We start from the raw sequence: 16,071 nt of genomic DNA on the forward strand, positions 1-16,071 counted from the left end.
GCCTCTACTGCTCCCTCTGGTACGATGAAAGTTATTCCTTGAGGTCTTAACACATGTCCTATCATCCCGTCCTTCTCCTTATCAATGTTTTCCACATATTCCTTTCCTCTCCGATTCTGGGTAGATTCTCCTCATTCCTTGCCTTATCAGTCCACCTAATTTTCAACATTCTTCCGTGGGATCACATTTCTTCCATTCTGTTCCTGTTTTCCCACAGTCCATGTTCCATTGCCCTATAATGCTGTACTCCAAACGTACATTCTCAGATATGTCTTCCTCATATTAATGCCTGTGTTTGATACTGGCAGATTTCTCTTGGCCAGAAACAGCCTTCTTGCCAGTGGTAGTCTGCTTTTGATGTCCTCCTTGCTACATTCATCACGTATTATTTTCCTGCATAAGTGCCAGAATTTGTTAACTTCGTCTACTTCATTGTTCCCAATTCTGATGTTAAGTTCTACTTCTTGTTACCTTCATTTTTCCTCAGTTTACTCTCCGTCCTTATACTGTACTAATTAGAATGTTCATTCCATTCAGCAGATCATGTAATTCTTCTCCCCTTTCACTCAGGATTGCAGTGTCAGCAGCGAATCTTATCATTGACATCCTTTCACCTTGAATTTTAATCCCCCTCTTGAACCTTTATTTTATTTCCGTCGTTGCTTCTTCCACGTATAGACTGAACCGTAGGGATGAAAGACTTCATTCCTCTCTTACACCCTATTTAATCCGAGTACTTCTTTCTTGGTATTCCAGTCTCGTTGTTCCCTTCTCGTTCTTTTATGTTCCGTACACCAGCAGCATTTCCCTTTAGTTTACCCCTATTTTTCTCAGAATTTTGTACATCTTCAACCATTTTACTTTGTTAAACGCTTTTTCCAGGTCGAGAGATCCTAGAAGAATTGCAGATAATAAACGGCTATTCATGGGACAAATATATTATACTAGAACTGACATCTGATTACATTTTCACGCAATTTGGGTGTATAGATCCTGAGAAATTACTATCCAGAACAACCACCTCTGGCCCTAATAACGGCCTTGATACGCCTGGACACTGAGTCAAACAGAGCTTGGATGGTGTGTACAGGTACAGCTGCCCATGCAGCTTCAACACGACACCACAGTTCATCACGAGTAGCGACTGGCGTATTGTGACGACCCAGTTGCTCGGCCACCATTGACCAGACGTTTTCAGTTGGTGAGACATCTAGAGAATGTGCTGGCCACGGCAACAGTCGAACATTTTCTGTATCCAGAAAGGCCCGTATAGGGCCTGGAACATGCGATCGAGTGAAGGTGAAGGTAACACATCTGAAATGTAATGTCCACTTTTATTCAGTCTTGCTTCCATTGTCAACCGCAACGTCAGAACTGCCTTTCTGGTGCCTTTACCTTTCCTAAACCCAAACTGATCGTCATCTAACAATTTTATTTTAATTTCCACTCTTCTGTATATTATTTTTGTCAGCAGCATGCCCTGTCGACTCCTGTTTCTTCGTCCATCACGTCATCACCTATTTCCTCCCCCTCACAGGAGCCTCTTTCCACCACCCCGCTCTTTCCTCTGCATTTAACAGCGGAATCCCGTTGCACTGTTAATGTTGCTAGCCTTGCTTTTAATTTCACCGAAGGTTGTTCTGACTTTTCTGTATGCTAAGTCAGCCCTTCGACCATCATTTCTTTTTCGATTTCCTCGCACTTTTCACTTTCTGTATGTTTCGTTCCTAAGTCATTTGTATTTATGTATTCCTGAATTTCCATAAACATTTTTGTACTTCCTTCCTTTGTCGATCAACTGAAGTGGTTTTTCTGTTACCCATGGTTTCTTCGCAGTTACTTTCCTTCTGCCTAAGTTCTTTTTTTCCAAGTTCTGTGATTGCCCCTTTTAGAAAAGTTCAAAAAATGGTTCAAATGGCTCTGAGCACTATGGGACTCAACTGCTGTGGTCATTAGTCCCCTATAACTTAGAACTACTTAAACCTAACTAACCTAAGGACATCACACACATCCATGCCCGAGGCAGGATTCGAACCTGCGACCGTAGCAGTCGCACGGTTCCGGACTGCGCGCCTAGAACCGCGAGACCACCGCGGCCGGCAGAAAAGTTCATTTCTCTTCGATGAACTGCCTACTGAGCTATTCATTATCGCAGTATATTTTGCATCAGAGAACATCAGGCTTATTTCTCTATTTCCTAATACACTCCTGGAAATTGAAATAAGAACACCATGAATTCATTGTCCCAGGAAGGGGAAACTTTATTGACACATTCCTGGGGTCAGATACATCACATGATCACACTGACAGAACCACAGGCACATAGACACAGGTAACAGAGTATGCACAATGTCGGCACAAGTACAGTGTATATCCAACTTTCGCAGCAATGCAGGCTGCTATTCTCCCATGGAGTCGATCGTAGAGATGCTGGATGTAGTCCTGTGGAACGGCTTGCCATGCCATTTCCACCTGGCGCCTCAGTTGGACCAGCGTTCGTGCTGGACGTGCAGACCGCGTGAGACGACGCTTCATCCAGTTCCAAACATTCTCAATGGGGAACAGATCCGGAGATCTAGCTGGCCGGGGTAGTTGACTTACACCTTCTAGAGCACGTTGGGTGGCACGGGATACATGCGGACGTGCAATGTTCTGTTGCAACAGCAAGTTCCCTTGCCGGTCTAGGAATGGTAGAACGATGGGTTCGATGACGGTTTGGATGTACCGTGCACTATTCAGTGTCCCCTCGACGATCACCAGAGGTGTACGGCCAGTGTAGGAGATCGCTCCCCACACCATGATGCCGGGTGTGGCCCTGTGTGCCTCGGTCGTATGCAGTCCTGATTGTGGCGCTCACCTGCACGGCGCCAAACACGCATACGACCATCATTGGCACCAAGGCAGAAGCGACTCTCATCGCTGAAGACGACACGTCTCCATTCGTCCCTCCATTCACGTCTGTCGCGACACCACTGGAGGCGGGCTGCACGATGTTGGGGCGTGAGCGGAAGACGGCCTAACGGTGTGCGGGACCGTAGCCCAGCTTCATGGAGACGGTTGCGAATGGTCCTCGCCGATACCCCAGGAGCAACAGTGTCCCTAATTTGCTGGGAAGTGGCGGTGCGGTCCCCTACTGCACTGCGTAGGATCCTACGGTCTTGGCGTGCATCCGTGCGTCGCTGCGGTCCGGTCCCAGGTCGGCCTCCCGCATGCCCACTATACGCCCTCGCTCAAAGTCCGTCAACTGCACATACGGTTCAGGTCCACGCTGTCGCGGCATGCTACCAGTGTTAAAGACTGCGATGGAGCTCCGTATGCCACGGCCAACTGGCTGACACTGACGGCAGCGGTGAACAAATGCCGCGCAGCTAGCGCCATTCGACGGCCAACACCGCGATTCCTGGTGTGTCCGCGGTGCCGTGTGTGTAATCATTGCTTGTATAGCCCTCTCGCAGTCTCCGGAGCAAGTATGGTGGGTCTGACACAGCGGTGTCAATGTGTTCTTTTTTCCATTTCCAGGAGTGTATTTCCGTGTCCTACTTCTTCGCGCATTGACTGTTGCTGACTATTCTCTTAAACTTCAGCCTCCTCTTCGTTGTTCTAGTGGTCTACAGTTCGAATACTGGTTTCATGTTCCTCTCCATGCTACTCTACCCTGTGTGAGCCTCTTTATCTCCAAATAACCACTGCTAGTTACATCCTTCTGAATCTGCTTGCTGTATTCATCTTTTGGTCTCCCTCTACGATTTTTACCCTCCACATTTCCCTCCAATACTAGACTGATGATCCCTTGATGCCTCAGAACGTGTCCTACCAACCGATCCCTTCTTCCAGTGAGCCTGTGCTCTAAATTTCTCCCCCCCCCCCCCAAATCCTGTTCACTACTTCCTCGATATTTACCTGATCTACCAGTCTAATCTTCAACATGCCTCTGTAGCACCGCCTTTTAAGCTTCTAGTCTGTTCCTGTCTAAACTGTCTATCGTCCACGTATCACTTTTGTACATGGCTACAGTCCATGCAAATACTTTGAGAGGACACTCCTTGACACCTAAATTTACACACATCAAAAAATTGTTGAATCCCGGTTCCCAGAACTCCACAAGATAAGCGTTTACTGTGGATATTGTATCAAAGGCACAGTCCGTTTCACTGTTCAGAGATGTCACTAAATCCGCCGAAAGATGTAAACAACCATGCATGAGCAGCGCCTGATAGACGGAGGGGGCCTGACAGCCGATAGGTTCCACTCATTCTACCAGGAAGGAGGTACACGGTTCGTGCTGTCTGTAGTTCAACCATACCTAGACGCAACATACCGCGGTTCGATCTGGTCGCATTGTTACTTCGTGCCAGGAAGGGCTCTCAACAAGGGAAGTGTCCAGGCTTCTCGGAGAGAACCACCGCGATGTTGTTCAGACATGTTCAGACAGGGAAACAAGAACTGTCGATGATATGCCTCGCTCAGATCGCCCAAGGGCTACTACTGCAGTAGATGAACGCTTCCTACGGATTATCGCTCGGAGGGACCCTGACAGAAACGGCACCATGTTGATTTCGTGCAGCCACAGGACGTCATGTTACGACTCATACTGTGCTCAATAGGCTGCATGATGCGCAACTTCATCCCGACGTCCATGGCGAGGTCCATCTTTGCAGCCACGACATCCATGCAGTGCGGTACAGATGGGCCCAACAACTAGCCGAATGGACCGCTCAGGATTGGCATCACGTTCTCTTCACCGATGAGTGTCACATATGCCTCCAACCACACAATCGTCAGAAACGTGTTTGGAGGTAACCTGGTCAGGCCTTAGACACACTGTAAAGCGAGTGCAGCAAGGTGGAGGTCCCCTGATGTCTTGGGGTGGCATTACGTGGGGCCGCTTGTGGTCTTGGAAGGCGCCGTAACGGCTGTACGATACGCAAACGATAGTGCAACCATATCGACAGCATATTGGCGAGGCATTCGTCTTCATGGACGACAATTCGCCCCGCCCCATGTGCACATCTTGTGAATGCCTTCTTTCAGGATAACGACATCGCTCGACTAGAGTCGCCAGCATGTTCTCGAGACATGAACCCTATCTAACATCCCTGGGATAGACTGAAAAGGGCTGTTTATGGACGACGTGACCCACCACCCACGTCGAATCGCCGTTGAGATATGGGACAATCTGGATCAACAGTGCCTTGATGAACTTTTGGATAGCGTGCCGTGACGAATACCGGCATGCATCAATGCAAGAGGACTTGCTACTGGGTATCAGAGGTACCAGTGTGTACAGCAATCTGGACCACCACTTCTGAAGGTCTTGCCGTGCGGTGGTTCAACATGGAATGTGTGGTTTTCATGAGTAATGAAAAAGGCGGAAATGAAGTTTATGTTGATCTCTATTCCAATTTTCTGTACAGCTTCCGGAACTCTCGGAACCGAGGTCATGCAGAACTTTTTTTTGATGTGTGTATATTCGATGTCAACAATTGTCTGTTCTTCAGAAACGCTTTTCTTGCCATTGCCAGTCTACACTTTATATCCTCTCTACTTCGGCCACCATCAGTTATTTTGATGCCCACATACCAAAACTGTTCTACAATTTTAAGTGTTTCATTTCCTAATCTAATGCCCTCAGCAGCACCTGATTTGATTCGACTACATTCCATTAACCCAGTTTTGCTTTTGTAATGTTCAGCTTATATACCCCTTTCAAGATACTTTCCATTCCGTTCAACTGCTCTTCCAAGCCTACTCTTCATCATTACTAAATTGGGATCTAAGTCTATATCTGCTCCTGGGTACGCGTTGCAATCATATATCTGATTTCGGAGTCTCTGCCTGACCATGATGCAATCTAACTGAGTCTTCCCGTGTCTCCCGGGCTTTTCCAAGTATACCTACTCCTCCTGCCGTTCTTGAACTACTAGTTGAAATTTATTGCAGTACTCGAGAAGTCTTTCTCCTCTCCAATAGTCTCCCGTAACCGCTTATCCTAACACCTTGTACAATCGCATTCCAGTCCTAAATGACTATTAAGTTTTGATCTCCCTGTACCTACTGAAACACCCGTTCGGTATCCTCACATACTTTCTCTTGTGGTTGCGAAGTTGGGATATAGACCTCAACTACTGTTGTGGGTGTTGGTTTGCTGCCGATTTTGCTTAAAGGGATGCCTGTAAGATAGATGTGAGTGAACACCACACGTAATTTTAATTATTGTACAACTGATATCTTTTGCCCAATGAGAAGTTACTTCATATTATTACCACATAATATACAGGGTCGTCCACTGATCGTGACCGGGCCACATATCTCACGAAATAAGCATCAAACGAAAAAACTACAAAGAATGAAACTCGACTAGCTTGAAGGGGGAAACCAGATGGCGCTATGGTTGGCCCGCTAGATGGCACTCAATAGGTCAAACGGATATCAACTGCGTTTTTTTGAATTGGAACACCCATTTTTATTACATATTCGTGTAGTACGTAAAGAAGTATGAATGTTTTAGTTGGACAACTTTTTTAGCTTTGTGATAGATGGCGTTGTAATAGTCACAAACATATGGTTAACAATTTTAGACGAACAGTTGGTAACAGATAGGTTTTTACATTAAAATACAGAACGTAGGTACGTTTGAACATTTTATTTCGGTTGTTTCAATGTGATACATCTACCTTTGTGAACTTATCATTTCTGAGAACGCATGGTGTTACAGCGTGATTACCTGTAAATACCACATTAATGCAATAAATGCTCAAAAAGATGTCCGTTAACTTCAATGCATTTGGCAATACGTGTAACGACATTCCTCTGAACAGCGAGTAGTTCGCCTTCCGTAACGTTCGCACATGCACTGTCAATGCGCTGACGCGTGTTGTTAGGTGTTGTCGGTTCATCACGATAGCAAATATCCTTCAACTTTCCCTACAGCAAGAAATCCAGGGACGTCAGATCCGGTGAACTTGCGGGCCAATCCACCTGTCGTGAAATATGCTATTCAATACTGGTTCAACCGCACGCGAGCTATGTGCCGGACATCCATCATGTTGGAAGTACATCGCCATTCTGTCATGCAGTGAAACATCTTGTAGTAACATCGGTAGAACATTACGTAGGATATCAGCATACATCGCACCATTTAGATTGCCATCAATAAAATGGGGGCCAATTATCCTTCCTCCCATAATGCCGCACCATACATTAACCCACCAAAGTCGCTGATGTTCCAGTTGTCGCAGCCATCGTGGATTTCCCGTTGCCCAATAGTGCATATTATGCCCATTTACGATACCGCTGTTGGGGAATAACACTTCGTCGCTAAATAGAACGCTTGCAAAAAATCTGTCATCTTCCCGTAATTTCTCTTGTGTCCAGTGGCAGAACTGTACACGACGTTCAAAGTCGTCGCCATACAATCCCTGGTGCATTGAAATTGGTACGGGTGCAATCGATGTGTGGATTAGCGCGACAGCAGCTAAAACACCTATTTGGGCATTATCACTTGTTGTAGGTCGTGGTTGAGGTTTGACATGTGGCTGAACACTTTCTGTTTCTTTAAATAACGTAACTATCCGGCGAACGGTCCGGACACTTGGATGATATCGTCCAGGATACCGAGCAGCATACATAGCACGCGCCCGTTGGGTATTTTGATCACAATAGCCATACATCAACACGATATCGACCTTTCCGCAATTGGTAAACGGTTCATTTTAACACGGGTAATGTATCACGAAGCAAATACCGTCCGCACTGGCGGAATGTTACGTGATACCACGTTTGTGACTATTACAGCGCCATCTATCACAAAGCGAAAAAAGTGGTCCAACTAAAACATTCATTTTCCTTTACGTACTACACGAATGTGTAATAAAAAATGGGGGTTCCTATTTAAAAAAACGCAGTTGATATCAGTTTGACCTATGGCAGCGCCATCTAGCGGGTCAACCATAGCGCCATCTGTGGTGTCACCGCCACACACCACACTTTCTAGGTGATAGCCTTTAAATCGGCCGCGGTCCGATAGTATACGTCGGACCCGCATGTCGCCTCTATCAGTGATTGCAGACCGAGCGCCGCCACACAGCAGGTCTAGTCTCGAGAGACTCACTATCACTCGCCCCAGTTGTACAGCCGACTTTGCTAGCGATGGTTCACTGTTTACAGACGCTCTCATTTGACTAGACGGCAGTTTAGTATAGCCTTTAGCTACGTCATTCGCTACGACCTAGCAAGGCGCCATATTCAGTTACTATATGTCTTCTGAACATATACGATTGTGAATCATGTACCGTCAAGAGCGACGTTCCTCATTAATGGAGTAAAGTTAAGTATCAAACTAATTATTTCCGATTTATGAACTCTCATTCCGTGTCATGATCCAGACCTGGCGTCAGTACAGTTCTTCTTGTATGAATATCAAGAGCTCAGATGGAAATCCAGTTCTAAGCAAAGAAGGGAAAGCAGAAAGGTGGAAGGAGTATATGGAGGGTCTAGACAAGGGCGATGTACTTGAGGACAATGTTATGGAAATGGAAGAGGATGCAGATGAATATGAAATGGAAGATATGATACTGCATGAAGAGTTTCACAGAGTACTGAAAGCCCTGAGTCGAAACAAGGCCCCGAGGGTAGACAACATCCCATTAGAACTACTGATGGCCTTGGGAGAGCCAGTCCTGACAAAACTCTACCATCTGGTATGCAAAATGTATGAGACAGGCGAAATACCCTTAGACTTCAAGAAGAATATAATAATTCCAAACAAAAAGAAAGCAGGTGTTGACAGATGTGAAAATTACCGAACAATCAGTTTAATAAGTCACAGCTGCAAAATACTAACGCGAATTCTTTACAGACGAATGGAAAAACTAGTAGAAGCCGACTTCAGGGAAGATCAGTTTGGATTCCGTAGAAATATTGGAACACGTGAGGCAATACTGACCTTACGACTTATCTTAGAAGAAAGATTAAGGAAAGGCAAAGCTACGTTTCTAGCATTTATAGACTTAGAGAAAGCTTTTGACAATGTTGACTGGAATGCTCTCTTTCAAATTCTAAAGATGGCAGGGGTAAAATACAAGGAGCGAAAGACTATTTACAATTTGTACAGAAACCCGATGGCAGTTGTAAGAGACGAGGGACATGAAAGGGAAGCAGTGATTGGGAAGGGAGTGAGACAGGATTGTAGGCTATCCCCGATGATATTCAATCTGTATATTGAGCGAGCAGTAAAGGAAACAAAAGAAAAATTCGGAGTAGGTATTAAAATCCATGGAGAAGAAATAAAAACTCTGAGGTTCGCCGATGACATTGTAATTCTATCAGAGACAGCAAAGGACTTGGAAGAGCAGTTGAACGGAATGGACAGTGTCTTGAAAGGAGGATATAAGATGAACGTCAACAAAAGGAAAACGAGGATAATGGAATGTAGTCGAATTAAGTCGGGTGATGCTGAGAAAATTAGGTTAGGAAATGAGACACTTAAAGTAGTAAAGGAGTTTTGCTATTTGGGGAGCAAAATAACTGATGGTGGTCGAAGTAGAGAGGATATAAAATGTAGACTGGCAATGGGAAGGAAAGCGTTTCTGAAGAAGAGAAATTTGTTAACATCAAGTATTGATTTTAAGTGTCAGGAAGTCTTTTCTGAAAGTATTTGTATGGAGCGTAGCCATATATGGAAGTGAAACACGGACGATAAATACACTCCTGGAAATGGAAAAAAGAACACATTGACACCGGTGTGTCAGACCCACCATACTTGCTCCGGACACTGCGAGAGGGCTGTACAAGCAATGATCACACGCACGGCACAGCGGACACACCAGGAACCGCGGTGTTGGCCGTCGAATGGCGCTAGTTGCGCAGCATTTGTGCACCGCCGCCGTCAGTGTCAGCCAGTTTGCCGTGGCATACGGAACTCCATCGCACTCTTTAACACTGGTAGCATGCCGCGACAGAGTGGACGTGATCCGTATGTGCAGTTGACGGACTTTGAGCGAGGGCGTATAGTGGGCATGCGGGAGGCCGGGTGGACGTACCGCCGAATTGCTCAACACGTGGGGCGTGAGGTCTCCACAGTACATCGATGTTGTCGCCAGTGGTCGGCGGAAGGTGCACGTGCCCGTCGACCTGGGACCGGACCGCAGCGACGCACGGATGCACGCCAAGACCGTAGGATCCTACGCAGTGCCGTAGGGGATCGCACCGCCACTTCCCAGAAAATTAGGGACACTGTTGCTCCTGGGGTATCGGCGAGGACCATTCGCAACCGTCTCCATGAAGCTGGGCTACGGTCCCGCACACCGTTAAGCCGTCTTCCGCTCAAGCCCCAACATCGTGCAGCCCGCCTCCAGTGGTGTCGCGACCGGCGTGAATGGAGGGACGAATGGAGACGTGTCGTCTTCAGTGATGAGAGTCGCTTCTGCATTGGTGCCTATGATGGTAGTATGCGTGTTTGGCGCCGTGCAGGTGAGCGCCACAATCAGGACTGCATACGACCGAGGCACACAAGGAAACAGCCGGCATCATGGTGTGGTGAGCGATCTCCTACACTGGCCGTACACCTCTGGTGATCGTCGAGGGGACACTGAATAGTGCACGGTACATCCAAACCGTCATCGAACCCATCGTTCTACCATTCCTAGACCTTCAAGGGAACTTGCTGTTCCAATAGGACAATGCACGTTCGGATGTATCCCGTGCCACCCAACGTGTTCTAAAAGGTGTAAGTAAACTACCCTGGCCAGCAAGATCTCCGGATCTGTCCCCCATTGAGCATGTTTGGGACTGGATGAAGCGTCGTCTCACGCGGTCTGGACGTCTAGCACGAACGCTGGTCCAACTGAGGCGCCAGGTGGAAATGGCATGGCACGCCGTTCCACAGGACTACATCCAGCATCTCTCCGATCGTCTCCATGGGAGAATAGCAGCCTGCATTGCTGCGAAAGGTGGATATACACTGTACTAGTGCCGACATTGTGCATGCTCTGTTGCCTGTGTCTATGTGCCTGTGGTTCTGTCAGTGTGATCATGTGATGTATCTGACCCCAGGAATGTGTCAATAAAGTTTCCCCTTCCTGGGACAATGAATTCACGGTGTTCTTATTTCAATTTCCAGGAGTGTAGTTTGGACAAGAAGAGAATAGAAGCTTTCAAAATGTGGTGCTACAGAAGAATGCTGAAGATTAGATGGGTAGATCACATAACAGATGAGGAGGTATTGAATAGAATTGGGGAGAAGAGGAGTATGTGGCACAACTTGACCAGAAGAAGGGACCGGTTAGTAGGACATGTTCTGAGGCATCAAGGGATCACAAATTTAGCATTGGAGAGCAGCGTGGAGGGTAAAAATCGTAGAGGGAGACCAAGAGATGAATACGCTAAGCAGATTAAGAAGGATGTGGGTTGCAGTAAGTACTGGGAGATGAAGAAGCTTGTACAGGACAGGGTTGCATGGAGAGCTGCATCAAACTAGTCTCAGGACTGAAGGCCATAACAACAACAACATTATCAATGGACCACCCTGTATAAGTGAATAAAAAAATATGAAACCGCTGTCTTCTGTACCCCCGATGATGACAATGCTTATGGCAAGAGTAGCAAAAGCAAAACGATTTAACCTGTTATAGGGTTTAAAGTTTTATCAATATGCACCTGCTGCAGATTCTGGAGCAGTTCTTGGAGGTTTTTAACGCCGGCGCTGAGGTTCTGACGAAACGCCTGGCCGCGACGTGTGGCCAGGAGGTGGACCTGTTCCCCGTGGTGTCCCTGACCACGCTGGAGATGATCGTGGAGACCGCCATGGGCAGCACGAGTGCGGACGAAGGGGCAGTCGGGGGCCCGACCAACCGGGACTTCGTGGCGGCGTTGTCTGAAGCCATCCGCCTTATGCAGGTACGCTCATTTGTCTAGTCGCTAGCTTTACAGTGTGATCCCTCACCCTGGTAACTATAGTGCGTCGTTAGCTGGTGAAAACTAGTGACAACCCGCAGAAACAGAGTTTACATCTACTTCTACATTTATGCAGGGTGTTACAAAAAGGCACTGCCAAACTTTCAGGAAACATTCCTCACACACAAATAAAGAAATGATGTTATGTGGACATGTGTCCGGAAACACTTAATTTCCATGTTAGAGCTCGTTTTAGTTTCGTCAGTATGTACTGTACTTCCTCGATTTGCCGCCAGTTGGCCCAATTGAAGGAAGGTAATGTTGACTTCGGTGCTTGTGTTCACATGCGACTCATTGCTCTACAGGTCTAGCATCAAGCACATCAGTACATAGCATCAACAGATTGGTATTCATCACGAACGTGGTTTTGCAGTCAGTGCAAAGTTTACAAATGCGGAGTTGGCAGAGGCCCGTTTGACGTTTGGATTAGCGCGGGGTAATAGCCGTGGCGCGGTACGTTTGTATCGAGACAGATTTCCAGAACGAAGGTGTCCCGACGAGGAAGATGTTCGAAGCTGTTGATCGGCGTCTTAGGGAGCACGGAATATTCCAGCCTATGACTCGCGACTGGGGAAGACCTAGAACGACGAGGACACCTGCAGTGCACGAGGCAATTCTTCGTACAGTTGACGATAACCCTAATGTCAGCGTCAGAGAAGTTGCTGCTGTACAAGGTAACATTGACCACTTCATTTTATCGAGAGTGCTACGGGAGAAGCAGTTCTTTCCGTACCATGTACAGCGTGTGCAGGCACCATCAGCAGCTGATTGGCCTCCACGGGTACACTTCTGCGAATGATTCATCCGACAATGTGTGAATCCTCATTTCAGTGCAAATGTTCCCTTTACGGATGAGGCTTCATTCCAACGTGATCAAATTGTAAATTTTCACAATCAACATGTGTGGGCTGACGAGAATCCGCACGCAACTGTGCAATCACGTCATCAACACAGATTTTCTGTAAACTTTTGGACAGGCATTCTTGGTGATGTCTTGATTGGGCCCCACGTTCTTCCACCTACGCTCAATGGAGCACGTTATCATGATTTCATACGGGATACTCTACCTTGCCTTGCCTTTACAAGTACGTCACAACATGTGGTTCATGCACGATGGAGCTCCTGCACATTTCAGTCGAAGTGTTCGTACGCTAATCAACAACAGATTCGGTGACCGATGGACTGGTAGAGGCGGACCAATTCCATGGCCTCCACGCTCTCCTGACCTCAACCCTCTTGACTTTCATTTATGGGGGCATTTGAAAGCTCTTGTCTACGCAACCCCGGTACCAAATGTAGAGACTCTTCGTGCTCGTATTGTGGACGGCTGTGATACAATACGCCATTCTCCAGGGCTGCAACAGCGCATCAGGGATTCCATGCGACGGAGGGTGGATGCATGTATCCTCGCTAACGGAGGACATTTTGAACATTTCCTGTGTTTGAAGTCACGCTGGTACGTTTTGTTGCAGTGTGTTTCCGTTCCATGATTAATGTGATTTGAAGAGAAGTAAGAAAATGAGCTCTAACATGGAAAGTAAGCTTTTCCGGACACATGTCCACATAACACATTTTCTTTCTTTGTGTGTGATGAATGTTTCCTGAAAGTTTGGCCGTACCTTTTTGTAACACTGTGTATACAGATAGAAAGATAGATATTCAGCGATCACAGGCCCTGCAGACCACGCGCTGCTTCCACAAACTGCCTCCATCCCTCCCTGTCTTGTGCCCCATTCCTCCAGGTGTCTTCACTTCCCATGGCTGCTAGGTCCTTCGCCAGGTCGTCCATCCAGCACTGCCTTGATCGTCCAATGGGGCGTTTGGTGTTTGGTTTCCCCTCCAGTGCCATCTTCGCCTGTCTTCCATCTAGCATACGTGCTACATGGCCCACCCATTGCATTCCTTTGCTCTTTATCCTCTGTAAGATAGTTGGTTGTCGCATCAGAAGGTAGATTTCCTCGTTTATCCTCCTCCTCCATTCTACGTTAACTATACCTGGTCCCCATATTTTTCTCATTACTCTTGTTTCAAGTATTAATAATTTTTCCTTTTCTCGCTTAGTCATGCTTCATGTATTACTGCTGGGAATATCACTGTGTTGTACATTTTCATCTTAGTGTTCACTGAGATAGATTTAGAGCCGAACGTCTCTCTGAGGGAATCCATGCATTTCATTCCCACTGATATTCTTTCCTTGATGTCCATTTTTATGTTGTTGTCCGATGTAAACCAAGATCCCAAGTATTTGAACTGGTGTACTCTCTTGAACCTCTTGCCACCTATCTCAAGAAATTTTCCTCCTCTTGTCTTCTTCCTAACTGCATTAACTCTGTTTTGTCTTGATTCACTTTGAGCCATACCTTCTGTGCATAACTGTCGATTTTCTGGTACATTCCTTTCAACTCATGATTTGATTCATTTAGTAGTACTATGCCATCTGCATATGCAAGACAAGTAAGTTACCGTTCATCTCTACTCCGCCTGCGGTCAGTTGCCTTGCAACAGCCACTGTCGATTCCACGCCCAGATAAAGGAGGAGGGTTGGGCATTGGCCTAAGAACCCAATCCTGTAAAAGATTCTTTGTTATGAAACACAAACTTGCGTCGGATGTGGATTGATACATCTAGATACAGTAAATTAGTTACAAACTACAGCGTGTACACACTTTATTCAACATGTAAACCTCACTACAGATCCAGAATGAGATTTTCACTCTGCAGCGGAGTGTGCGCTGATATGAAACTTCCTCCTTTCTTTCAGGAGTGCTAGTTCTGCAAGGTTCGCAAGAGAGCTTCTGTAAAGTTTGGAAGGTAGGAGACGGATACTGGCAGAAGTAAAGCTGTGAGTACCGGGCGTGAGTCGTGCTTCGGTAGCTCAGATGGTAGAGCACTTGCCCGCGAAAGGCAAAGGTCCCGAGTTCGAGTCTCGGTCGGGCACACAGTTTTGATCTGCCAGGAAGTTTCATCACTACAGATATTCGAATTTAGGCTATGGCATGCTAGATATGCTTGCCATCATTGGCGATGATGTGGTGCAGACGAATATGCGAAGTTCTGCATGACCCACTGGAGTGTCGGAACATCGATTCTGTCCATGAACTCCTCAATGGTTGTTTTCAGATTAGTAGTGGCTTTGGGTTATTGCTTACACTTTGTCTTTAATATAGCCCCACAAAGAGGACTCGCATGTGTTCAGTTCCGGAGAATATGGTGGCCAATCGAGGTCCATGTCTGTGGCCTCTGTCTACCCCAGAGCCAGAAAGCGGTCCCCAAAATGCTCCTGCAGGACATCAAACACTCTCCTGCTTCGACGGGGTGGACCTCCGTCTTGCATGAACAACATCAGGGTCACGCTGGGTAATGGGCACGAGAGCACCTTCCAAAAGCTTGACGTAGTCACCGCGCCATCAAGGAATATCGCGCCAGTTATTCCGTGACTGGACACTGCGCACCATACAGTCACCTGTTGAGGGTGAAGAGGCTTCTCGATAGCGAAATGCGGATTCACAGACCCCCAAATGCGCCAATTTTGCTTATCGACGAACACATCCAAATGAATGTGAGCTTCGTCGCTTAATGAAACTATCATGCCCCGCGGCCAACCCCGCAGTCCTAACGCAAACCATTCACAAGTTACGACGATTTTATTTCATATAGTTCAACAATTATCCCCTCGTCGCGGAGGGTACCTGTACCACTAGTAGTTGTATTGTTTCCTGTTCCACCGACAAATCGAGCGAGGGAAAAACAGCTGTCTATTTGCCCCCACATGAGCCTGTATATCAGGCTGTTCCAGCTCGCCGGCTCCGTTTTGAGCCGCGGAGCGCTCCCTGCTCCAGGGAGCCGTTTCGCTCGTTGTGACCGTCCAAGTGAGCCGGCAAGCGGCACGGCTGGCTGAGGCAGGCGGCAAGGCAAGCGTTTTGACGTTCCAGCTGCGTCTTATAAGATCGACAACCTCATACTTTTAGCTGCTAAGACGTGGTGACATGCTGCACCAGGAGATACGATGTTCAGGAAGTAAATAAGAAACAACTGTTTTACAAGAAATTGCATACTAAATGTATTGGGCCTCTGAAGCTTGTCATTTTCTTTTCATTATAAGATCGGGAATATTAGGCG

General features: G+C 46.9%; 1 protein-coding gene across 1 annotated transcript in view; it reads left to right on the forward strand.

Moving 5' to 3' along the window:
• LOC126291510 (cytochrome P450 4V2-like) overlaps positions 1-16,071 on the forward strand; it is a 61,109-nt gene that overhangs the window by 11,118 nt on the left and 33,920 nt on the right. Inside the window, exon 3 of the mRNA XM_049985015.1 lies at positions 11,665-11,895. Coding sequence (XP_049840972.1) covers positions 11,665-11,895 — 231 coding nt within the window. The remainder of the gene's footprint in view (positions 1-11,664; positions 11,896-16,071) is intronic.

This window comes from Schistocerca gregaria, chromosome 9 (genome assembly GCF_023897955.1).
Source record: "Schistocerca gregaria isolate iqSchGreg1 chromosome 9, iqSchGreg1.2, whole genome shotgun sequence".
NCBI classification, from domain to species: Eukaryota; Metazoa; Arthropoda; class Insecta; order Orthoptera; family Acrididae; genus Schistocerca; species Schistocerca gregaria.